The sequence below is a fragment of the Cyrtonyx montezumae genome, unplaced genomic scaffold (genome assembly GCF_038088225.1).
Source record: "Cyrtonyx montezumae isolate F1298 unplaced genomic scaffold, pur_monq_1.0 scaffold_72, whole genome shotgun sequence".
Lineage (NCBI taxonomy): Eukaryota > Metazoa > Chordata > Aves > Galliformes > Odontophoridae > Cyrtonyx > Cyrtonyx montezumae.
Genome location: NW_027072081.1, coordinates 23,896 through 35,062, shown reverse-complemented (window position 1 = coordinate 35,062; position 11,167 = coordinate 23,896). Strand labels below are relative to the sequence as shown.

Below are 11,167 nucleotides of genomic sequence, written 5' to 3'. Positions count from 1 at the left end.
AGGGCCCAGATTCCGTTCGCGGAGACGCCCGCCCCTGCCCGCCCGCCCGCTCCCCTCAGGTCGCCCCCTGCGCGCCCGGAGGCGCGCGCGAATTCCCCGAGCCCCGAAAAGCACCGGGACGACGGGAGCGGAGCCGCCAACAGGGCGGGGACAAGCGTAAAGGGGAGGCGAAGGCACGGCAGGGCGCGGCAGAGCAGGCGAGACAGCCAACCGGGGCGCGGGAACGGTCGGCGGCGGCGCTCCGTCGGCCAATGAGCGCCGCCGAGGGCCGCGCCGAGTGGGGGAGGTTCGGGGCGGAGGGAGTGTTGTAGCGAGCGGGCGCCGTCATGGCCGGCAGGATGGTTAGGTTGTTGGCCGCCTGGCGCGGTGGCGCCGCTCTCTTCGGAAAAGTCGCCCGCCAGGAGTTCTCCGCCAACGTTATCCGTGACGAGGAGCCGTTGCGGACGAGGAGGTAGCCGCGGCTTTGCTCTGCGTTGTGCGATTCTTCCCCTTCCCTTCCTCCCTTCCCACCCCTCCCCCAGCCTAGCTCACTCAGGCCCTCCGGAACGAGGGCCCGTTGCGGCGCCGGCGAGTGCGGCGGGGCGAGCGACGGGGCGGGCCGGGGCGGAGCGGGACGAGTGGACGGACGGAAGTGCCTTTCTGGCTGGTGACGCTCGCTTACTGCAGCGCTTCTGCTAGAACCCCGCGCTCCTTCGGTGCCACGGGGCTGCCGCGGCGCATACTGGCTTGCCTGTGCCGTCTGGCTCGCCTGCCTTCCCAGCGCCACCGTGTGGTGTGTCCGCGTGTATCGAGGCGGGCCCAGAGCCACATCCAGCCTTGCCTTGCCTTGCCTTGCCTTGAATGCCTCCAGGGATGGGGCATCCACAACGTCTCTGGGCAACCTGTTCCAGTGCATCGTCACCCTCTGTGTGAAAAGCTTCCTCCTGATATCTCACCTAAATCTCCCCTGTCTTAGTTTAAAACCGTTCCCCCTTGTCCTATCACAGTCAGCCCGTGTAAGCCATCGTTCCCCCTCCCGTTTATACGCTCCCTTCAAGTACTGGAAGGCCACAATGAGGTCTCCCCGGAGCCTTCTCTTCCCCAAGCTAAACAAGCCCAGTTCCCTCCACCTTTCCTCGCAGCAGAGGTGCTCCAGCCCTCCGATCATTTTAGTGGCCCTCCTCTGGACCCGTTCCAACCCCAGGCTCTTTGAAAATGCCTCGGTCCAAAGTAGGATAGGAAGGTGATATTTGTCCGTAACTGAGGGATGGTGAGCAACTGTTTGCCGCTTGAGTATTTATGCAGGGTCTAAATAAGAGAGTGGCATAAGCACAAATGGAGGTGCTTTTGGTTTGGTTTAAAATCGCTCTGTGCTCGTAGCAGCAGGAGCCTGTGAAAAGGTGTTTTGTGTATACAAGGGAGAGGGATTGGCTAATTCAAAGATCGCTGAGGAAAACTCACCATCTTGTCTTGCGTTTGGGGTACCCGATAATCTGCTTCTGTACGAGTGAGGTGGGGCGTAGCGATCTGCTTAAGCTGTTGCCTTTCTCCGAAGCCAATCCCGTTGTAACCATGTACTCTTCCTCCACTGCCTTGCTTTCCACCAAGCTCCTACGCTTTTTCCTAGCCGCTCTCGAGAAGGCCGTTGTCAGGTCATCCGAAGCGGAAGACTCTGGTGGACCGGTAAGTACCGTGGAGGCTTTCCGTACACTAAACGGTACCTGTAAGCGGTAGGTAATTTAGTAGGCTCTGTCCTGTCGTCCTTTTTCCTCCTGATGCTGCAAAGAGGCACAGTGGGCTACTTGGGGTTTCCCGGCACCGTAATCTTTTGCCTCTAGCTTGTTAACGGAGCTGAGCGTTTTGATTGAGGGTAGCGGTAGAAAGCGATGGCTCGTTTCTGGGTACGTACTTGTAGTGCAAAATGCAGTGCTGTTCTGAAGTATGGCCCGATGCCTGTTTGCACGGTTTCTGGACGGCGGTGCATGCTGTAATACGGAGAAGAGGGCTTGGGGTTTTGAGCAGGTCGGAGGTGAGGAAAGGGAAAGCTGGCTGAGGGGTGCTGGTTGTTTCACTGTCAGCTATAGAAGTCAAGGTGGATGGCTTTTGCGCGGGCACACAAAGCGTACATCGAGTTTTTCTGTTCTGCCAGAAAGACTTAACGTCGCCCGAAGATGTAATGGGGGGGCTGGAACCCTGAGACAAATCTGGCTTCTGTGCCTGATTTGTAGTCTTCCGCTACTGTCTAGCTCAGAGTGGGGAGTGGGGGGCGTGGGAAGTGGGTGATAAAAAAAAAAAAAACAAAGAGAAAAAAGAAAAAGAAAAGAGATGGTAAGTCCCATAGCTGCCCCTCCCCCCATTATGCGTAATCGGCCTTTGCAGCTTGGCTTGGAACGTGTCCGTTGCAGACAGGCGGTAATTTGAAGAGCAGCGTTAGAACTGCAAAGAACTAGCTAACCGCATTCTGTGGACGGTTCTCTGCTCACCTTCCTTTGCGTCCTGCCCTCTCTGCTCTTCTTTGCGTTGCGGCATGCTACTTTCCGTAACGCTATTTCCTTCTCCAGCTTCTTGGGCGTTTGATGATTGCTGACGACAAGTGTGCTGCTAACTTGGGCCTGACCAATGGATTCCGGATGGCTGTGAGATACTCACCCTCAGGCCCTTCAGACTACCGCGCGCGTCTCTGTATTCTGGGCGACCGTCAGTTGGGCCATCCTCCCGGCTAAGATGTTTGCACCGCCGGAGTTGCTGCGAGCGTACGTTTGGCCACCGAATAGATTTCACAGGTTGCCCGTCAGTCTAGCCACCGTTGATGTATAATTGTTTTTGGTGGGTGTCTATGGAGGGTAATAGAAAGCTCTGAGCAGCATTTGCACAATAAAGATGGAGCATGGGGATATCATCTCTGTCTCGAGGTCCTTACTGATGGACATGGTTCTGCAAGTTAAAACGAGGGGGTCTCCGTCTCCCAAAGATAATCATAGCATCATAGACTCACCAAGGTTGGTGTCCGTCTCCCAAAGATAATCATAGCATCATAGAATCACCAAGACCCACAGGATCACCCAGCCCAACCATCCACCCATCACCAATAGTTGTCACTAAACCATGTCCCTGAAAGCAACGTCCAAGCATTCCTTGAACACCTCCGGGGTCGGTGACTCCACCACCTCCCTGGGCAGCCTATTCCAGTGCCTGACCACTCTTTCAGAGAAGCAGTATTTCCTAACGTCCAGCCTGAACCTCCCCTGGCGCAGCTTGAAGCCATTCCCTCAAGTCCTATCCCTGGTTACACGAGAGAAGCGTCTGACGCCCAGCTCACTACAACCTCCCTTCATGTAGTTAGAGAGTGCAATCAAGGTCTCCCCTGAGCCTCCTCTTCTCCAGACTGAACAATCCCAGCTCCTTCAGCCGCTCCTCGTAAGGCCTGTGCTCCAGACCCCTCGCTATCTTTGTTGCCCTTCTCTGAACACGCTCCAGGGCCTCAATGTCGTTCTTGCAGTGAGGGGCCCAAAAGTGGACACAGTACTCGAGGTGCAGCCTGGCCTCACCGGTGCTGAGTACAGGGGGGACAATGACTTCCCTGTTCCTGCTGGCAAGACTGTTTCTGATGCAAGCCAGGATGCCATTGGCCTTCTTGGCCACCTGGGCGCGCTGCTGGCTCGCGTTCAGCCGAGCGTCAATCAATACCCCCGGCTCCGTTTCCTCGACACGGTCTTCCAGCCGCTCTGCCCCAAGCCTGTAGCGTTGCCTGGGGTTGCTGTGGCCAAAGTGCAGGACTCAGCATTTGGTCTTGTTGAACCTCATCCCGTTGGCTTCAGCCCAGCTATCCGGCCTGTCCAGATCCCTCTGTAGGGCCTCGCTACCCCCAGGCAGATCGACACTTCCAGCCAACTTGGTGTCATCTGCAAACTTACTGAGGGTGCACTCAATGCCCTCGTCCGGGTCATCAGTAAAGATATGGAAGAGGACAGGTCCCAGCACCGACCCCTGGGGACCACCGCTTGTGACCGGTTGCCAGCCGGATTTAAGTCCATTCGCCACCACTCTCTGGGCCCAGCCACCCAGCCAGTTCCTTACCCAGCCAAGATTGTACCCGTCCAAGCCACGGGCTGCCAGCTTCTGCAGGAGAATACCGTGGGAGACAGTGTCAAAGGCTTTGCTGAAGTCTAGGTAGACTACATCAACAGCCTTTCCCTCATCCGCCAGACGGGTCACTAGATGATAGAAGGAGATCGGGTTGGTCAAGCAGGACCCGCCCTTCGTCAGGCTAGGCCTGACCCCCCGGTTGTCCCGCACATGCCACGTGATCTCCCTCAAGACAGTCTGCTCCATAGCCTTCCCTGGCACCGAGGTCAGGCTAGCAGTCCCGTAGTTCCCCGCATCCTCCTTAAAAACCCTTCTTGTAGATGGGAGTCACATTGGCAAGCCTCCAGTCTTCTGGGACCTCACCAGTCAACAAGGAGCGCTGATAGATGATGGAAAGCGGCTCGGCTATCACCTCCGCCAGTTCCCTCAGCACTCTCGGGTGAATCTCATCCGGCCCCATGGACTTGTGGCAGTCCGGTTGGAGTAGTAGGTCTCTGACTGTGTCCTCCTCAATCGTGGGGGGGGGTTTGTCTGCTCCGCAGCCGAGACTACCAGGTCAGAGAGTGGAGTCCCCCGAGGGGGTCCTTCAGGGCGGGCTGCTGAGCCAGCAGGGGTGGAGCTGGCACTACCCACTCCTATCTCTTGAGCTTGACCTTGACCCTTGGCTGTGAGGCGAAAAGCAGCCCTCGGGTGAGAAAAGGGTGTTACTGTCCGCTGACAACAGGGAGGGAAGTCCGAGCGTGAGCACAGCCCACGCTGCACATACATTACTGCAGCAGCAGGTGTGGGAGGTGGGTCTTGTGGCAGGACACCTGAGTGCTTTTGTCTTTGCTCAGGAGACCAGCTCTCCTGCTGACAGAGCCTGAGACCACAGGTTCAAACACGGTCTCTACCGGACAGCGGGCTTCCCCCAAGAAGGCTGTGGCGACCCAGACACAGAGGGCCTGCGCAGAGATGTGGCGCTTCAGGTCTCTGGCTGCAGGGAGTGCCTGAGTGCCGTGGATATCAGGGTCAGAGTCGATTGCTCTCGGGTGGGGAAGCACGACAGGACTCAATAAACGAGTGATCAGGCTTCAGTTTATTACCCGGACAGCCTTATTCTTATAGTGTTTAAGACAGGGGCGTATATAAAATATCACACAACCATTGGCAGAGAGCCTTGAGAAAAACAACTTTAAAACAACTCCCAACAATTAACAGCAGTGAGAAACACATTCTGGAGGAGGCGACTTTTGATCTCATCCTAATCCTAAGAAACCAGGCAGGAATGCGTCGGCAGCGGATGTGAAAGGCAGCGCTAGCAGGGCGTCCCCTGTTTCAAAGTGCACTTTTCCTCTCCCACTCGCCGCAGACCATCTCCTGCTTGTACTTTTGTCAAGGTTCAAACAGTGTAGTTTCCTTTGAGCACCGTATCAGCGTGGCCAGTGCATAACACAGAGCCCAAAGGGAACACCTGCTAGCTAAACAGAATAGACTATCAAGGACAGCTTACTCTAAAAAATACCTATAGTTACAATTATCAGCAGTCCTGTGAGGCCCTCTTTGCTGAAGGCAGGCTGAACAACATAATCACAGAAGTTTCCCACAGACATCTTGGCAACTTGGGCTGCTCAGCTGAAGCAGTTCATGTCTACCTTGAGTTGTTTGTCGCTTGGTCCAGGGACATCATGACCTCCTATCGACATCTAATACTTTTCCATGAGTATATAGTCTGTGCTGCAGTGCAAACTATGCTCGTACATATCACCGTGACCTCCCTGCTCCTGCAGCCATTTCCCAACACCCGAGCCTGCTGCTGCCGGGGGAGGATGGGAAGGATGCCACCTGCATGCGGTGCGGTGCGAGCAGGCGGACGAGCTGCTCAGCCTGGTGGTGGAGCTCAGGGAGGAGGTCGAGAGACTGAGGACCATCAGAGAGCGCGAGCGGGAGATCGACTGTTGGAGTGACTCTCTGCGAGAAAGACACAGAGATTGCACCCCCTAAACCGTAGTGGACCCTCTCCCTTGCCGTAGTCGAGCAGAGAGAGCCAACTTGAGAGGCAAGGAGGAACGGCAGCAGGTCCCAGCTCGGCAAGGCGGGCAACCCCCATCCCAACCTATCTCAGTTCCCCAGGTGCCTCTATGTAATAATATAGGATGTGCTGTGTGTTTGAGGCCTTGCCATCTTCCCCCAGCTTCCAAATCGAGGGTTGGCCAGGACTGCTGAGGGATAACTGAGGGAAAGCGGCTTGGCGATCACTTCGGCCAGCTCCCTCAGGACCCTCAGGCAGATCCCATGTGGCCCCACGGCCTTGTGACAGTCTCAGAGGAGTAGCAGGTCGCTAACCGCTTCCTCCTGAACTGTGCGGCGTTTATTCTGCTCCCCGGCCCCGTCTTGCCGCTCAGGGGGCTGCGTACCCTGAGGACAGCTGGTCTGACTGTCAAAGACAGAAGTAAAGGCAGCACTGTGAACTTCGGCCTATTCCTCCTCCTCCTCCTCGGTGGCGATGTTCCCCACCGCATCGAATAAGGAAAGGGGATTCTCCTTGGCCCTCCCCTTGCTGTTAGTATCTTTGTAAAATCGTTGTTTTAATCGTCTCAAACAGTGGCGGCCACATGAAGATCTTGATGGGCTTTTGCCTTTCTAATTTTCTCTCTGCATATCCTAGCAACGTCCTCGTACTGTTCCCGAGTTGCCTGTCCCTTCTTCCAAAGATGGCAAACTCCTGGCCAGCCCCGCCAATAGGCGGTCGCTTGACTGGAGGGATCGGCAGCAAAAAACAGAAAGCGCCCAGCGCGTTTGCGGAGGAGCCGATAAGGGCGATCCGAAATACTTGGGGGGCCTTTTCTGCGGGCCTCGTTTCCCCGCCGCAGATTTCGGGGCGCAGCACTAGAGGGCCCAGATTCCGTTCGCGGAGACGCCCGCCCCTGCCCGCCCGCCCGCTCCCCTCAGGTCGCCCCCTGCGCGCCCGGAGGCGCGCGCGAATTCCCCGAGCCCCGAAAAGCACCGGGACGACGGGAGCGGAGCCGCCAACAGGGCGGGGACAAGCGTAAAGGGGAGGCGAAGGCACGGCAGGGCGCGGCAGAGCAGGCGAGACAGCCAACCGGGGCGCGGGAACGGTCGGCGGCGGCGCTCCGTCGGCCAATGAGCGCCGCCGAGGGCCGCGCCGAGTGGGGGAGGTTCGGGGCGGAGGGAGTGTTGTAGCGAGCGGGCGCCGTCATGGCCGGCAGGATGGTTAGGTTGTTGGCCGCCTGGCGCGGTGGCGCCGCTCTCTTCGGAAAAGTCGCCCGCCAGGAGTTCTCCGCCAACGTTATCCGTGACGAGGAGCCGTTGCGGACGAGGAGGTAGCCGCGGCTTTGCTCTGCGTTGTGCGATTCTTCCCCTTCCCTTCCTCCCTTCCCACCCCTCCCCCAGCCTAGCTCACTCAGGCCCTCCGGAACGAGGGCCCGTTGCGGCGCCGGCGAGTGCGGCGGGGCGAGCGACGGGGCGGGCCGGGGCGGAGCGGGACGAGTGGACGGACGGAAGTGCCTTTCTGGCTGGTGACGCTCGCTTACTGCAGCGCTTCTGCTAGAACCCCGCGCTCCTTCGGTGCCACGGGGCTGCCGCGGCGCATACTGGCTTGCCTGTGCCGTCTGGCTCGCCTGCCTTCCCAGCGCCACCGTGTGGTGTGTCCGCGTGTATCGAGGCGGGCCCAGAGCCACATCCAGCCTTGCCTTGCCTTGCCTTGCCTTGAATGCCTCCAGGGATGGGGCATCCACAACGTCTCTGGGCAACCTGTTCCAGTGCATCGTCACCCTCTGTGTGAAAAGCTTCCTCCTGATATCTCACCTAAATCTCCCCTGTCTTAGTTTAAAACCGTTCCCCCTTGTCCTATCACAGTCAGCCCGTGTAAGCCATCGTTCCCCCTCCCGTTTATACGCTCCCTTCAAGTACTGGAAGGCCACAATGAGGTCTCCCCGGAGCCTTCTCTTCCCCAAGCTAAACAAGCCCAGTTCCCTCCACCTTTCCTCGCAGCAGAGGTGCTCCAGCCCTCCGATCATTTTAGTGGCCCTCCTCCGGACCCGTTCCAACCCCAGGCTCTTTGAAAATGCCTCGGTCCAAAGTAGGATAGGAAGGTGATATTTGTCCGTAACTGAGGGATGGTGAGCAACTGTTTGCCGCTTGAGTATTTATGCAGGGTCTAAATAAGAGAGTGGCATAAGCACAAATGGAGGTGCTTTTGGTTTGGTTTAAAATCGCTCTGTGCTCGTAGCAGCAGGAGCCTGTGAAAAGGTGTTTTGTGTATACAAGGGAGAGGGATTGGCTAATTCAAAGATCGCTGAGGAAAACTCACCATCTTGTCTTGCGTTTGGGGTACCCGATAATCTGCTTCTGTACGAGTGAGGTGGGGCGTAGCGATCTGCTTAAGCTGTTGCCTTTCTCCGAAGCCAATCCCGTTGTAACCATGTACTCTTCCTCCACTGCCTTGCTTTCCACCAAGCTCCTACGCTTTTTCCTAGCCGCTCTCGAGAAGGCCGTTGTCAGGTCATCCAAAGCGGAAGACTCTGGTGGACCGGTAAGTACCGTGGAGGCTTTCCGTACACTAAACGGTACCTGTAAGCGGTAGGTAATTTAGTAGGCTCTGTCCTGTCGTCCTTTTTCCTCCTGATGCTGCAAAGAGGCACAGTAGGCTACTTGGGGTTTCCCGGCACCGTAATCTTTTGCCTCTAGCTTGTTAACGGAGCTGAGCGTTTTGATTGAGGGTAGCGGTAGAAAGCGATGGCTCGTTTCTGGGTACGTACTTGTAGTGCAAAATGCAGTGCTGTTCTGAAGTACGGCCCGATGCCTGTTTGCACGGTTTCTGGACGGCGGTGCATGCTGTAATACGGAGAAGAGGGCTTGGGGTTTTGAGCAGGTCGGAGGTGAGGAAAGGGAAAGCTGGCTGAGGGGTGCTGGTTGTTTCACTGTCAGCTATAGAAGTCAAGGTGGATGGCTTTTGCGCGGGCACACAAAGCGTACATCGAGTTTTTCTGTTCTGCCAGAAAGACTTAACGTCGCCCGAAGATGTAATGGGGGGGCTGGAACCCTGAGACAAATCTGGCTTCTGTGCCTGATTTGTAGTCTTCCGCTACTGTCTAGCTCAGAGTGGGGAGTGGGGGGCGTGGGAAGTGGGTGATAAAAAAAAAAAAAAACAAAGAGAAAAAAGAAAAAGAAAAGAGATGGTAAGTCCCATAGCTGCCCCTCCCCCCTTTATGCGTAATCGGACTTTGCAGCTTGGCTTGGAACGTGTCCGTTGCAGACAGGCGGTAATTTGAAGAGCAGCGTTAGAACTGCAAAGAACTAGCTAACCGCATTCTGTGGACGGTTCTCTGCTCACCTTCCTTTGCGTCCTGCCCTCTCTGCTCTTCTTTGCGTTGCGGCATGCTACTTTCCGTAACGCTATTTCCTTCTCCAGCTTCTTGGGCGTTTGATGATTGCTGACGACAAGTGTGCTGCTAACTTGGGCCTGACCAATGGATTCCGGATGGCTGTGAGATACTCACCCTCAGGCCCTTCAGACTACCGCGCGCGTCTCTGTATTCTGGGCGACCGTCAGTTGGGCCATCCTCCCGGCTAAGATGTTTGCACCGCCGGAGTTGCTGCGAGCGTACGTTTGGCCACCGAATAGATTTCACAGGTTGCCCATCAGTCTAGCCACCGTTGATGTATAATTGTTTTTGGTGGGTGTCTATGGAGGGTAATAGAAAGCTCTGAGCAGCATTTGCACAATAAAGATGGAGCATGGGGATATCATCTCTGTCTCGAGGTCCTTACTGATGGACATGGTTCTGCAAGTTAAAACGAGGGGGTCTCCGTCTCCCAAAGATAATCATAGCATCATAGACTCACCAAGGTTGGTGTCCGTCTCCCAAAGATAATCATAGCATCATAGAATCACCAAGACCCACAGGATCACCCAGCCCAACCATCCACCCATCACCAATAGTTGTCACTAAACCATGTCCCTGAAAGCAACGTCCAAGCATTCCTTGAACACCTCCGGGGTCGGTGACTCCACCACCTCCCTGGGCAGCCTATTCCAGTGCCTGACCACTCTTTCAGAGAAGCAGTATTTCCTAACGTCCAGCCTGAACCTCCCCTGGCGCAGCTTGAAGCCATTCCCTCAAGTCCTATCCCTGGTTACACGAGAGAAGCGTCCGACGCCCAGCTCACTACAACCTCCCTTCATGTAGTTAGAGAGTGCAATCAAGGTCTCCCCTGAGCCTCCTCTTCTCCAGACTGAACAATCCCAGCTCCTTCAGCCGCTCCTCGTAAGGCCTGTGCTCCAGACCCCTCGCTATCTTTGTTGCCCTTCTCTGAACACGCTCCAGGGCCTCAATGTCGTTCTTGCAGTGAGGGGCCCAAAAGTGGACACAGTACTCGAGGTGCGGCCTCACCGGTGCTGAGTACAGGGGGGACAATGACTTCCCTGTTCCTGCTGGCAAGACTGTTTCTGATGCAAGCCAGGATGCCATTGGCCTTCTTGGCCACCTGGGCGCGCTGCTGGCTCGCGTTCAGCCGAGCGTCAATCAATACCCCCGGGTCCGTTTCCTCGACACGGTCTTCCAGCCGCTCTGCCCCAAGCCTGTAGCGTTGCCTGGGGTTGCTGTGGCCAAAGTGCAGGACTCAGCATTTGGTCTTGTTGAACCTCATCCCGTTGGCTTCAGCCCAGCTATCCGGCCTGTCCAGATCCCTTTGTAGGGCCTCGCTACCCCCAGGCAGATCGACACTTCCAGCCAACTTGGTGTCATCTGCAAACTTACTGAGGGTGCACTCAATGCCCTCGTCCGGGTCATCAGTAAAGATATGGAAGAGGACAGGTCCCAGCACCGACCCCTGGGGACCACCGCTTGTGACCGGTTGCCAGCCGGATTTAAGTCCATTCGCCACCACTCTCTGGGCCCAGCCACCCAGCCAGTTCCTTACCCAGCCAAGATTGTACCCGTCCAAGCCACGGGCTGCCAGCTTCTGCAGGAGAATACCGTGGGAGACAGTGTCAAAGGCTTTGCTGAAGTCTAGGTAGACTACATCAACAGCCTTTCCCTCATCCGCCAGACGGGTCACTAGATGATAGAAGGAGATCGGGTTGGTCAAGCAGGACCCG

General features: G+C 56.5%; 2 protein-coding genes across 2 annotated transcripts; both read left to right on the top strand.

Moving 5' to 3' along the window:
- The first annotated feature begins 326 nt into the window (after positions 1-326).
- LOC136058199 (histidine triad nucleotide-binding protein 1-like) lies at positions 327-2,702 on the top strand. Its single transcript, XM_065751490.1, has 3 exons — positions 327-451; positions 1,557-1,662; positions 2,541-2,702. Exons 1-3 carry the CDS (start codon positions 327-329, stop codon positions 2,700-2,702), a joined length of 393 nt encoding a protein of 130 aa, XP_065607562.1.
- Positions 2,703-7,240: 4,538 nt separating this feature from the next.
- Positions 7,241-9,640, top strand: LOC136058198 (histidine triad nucleotide-binding protein 1-like). The gene is made up of 3 exons (XM_065751489.1): positions 7,241-7,388; positions 8,494-8,599; positions 9,479-9,640. The coding sequence occupies exons 1-3, from the start codon at positions 7,264-7,266 to the stop codon at positions 9,638-9,640; spliced, it is 393 nt and encodes a 130-aa protein (XP_065607561.1). The 5' UTR covers positions 7,241-7,263.
- Positions 9,641-11,167: the final 1,527 nt, after the last annotated feature.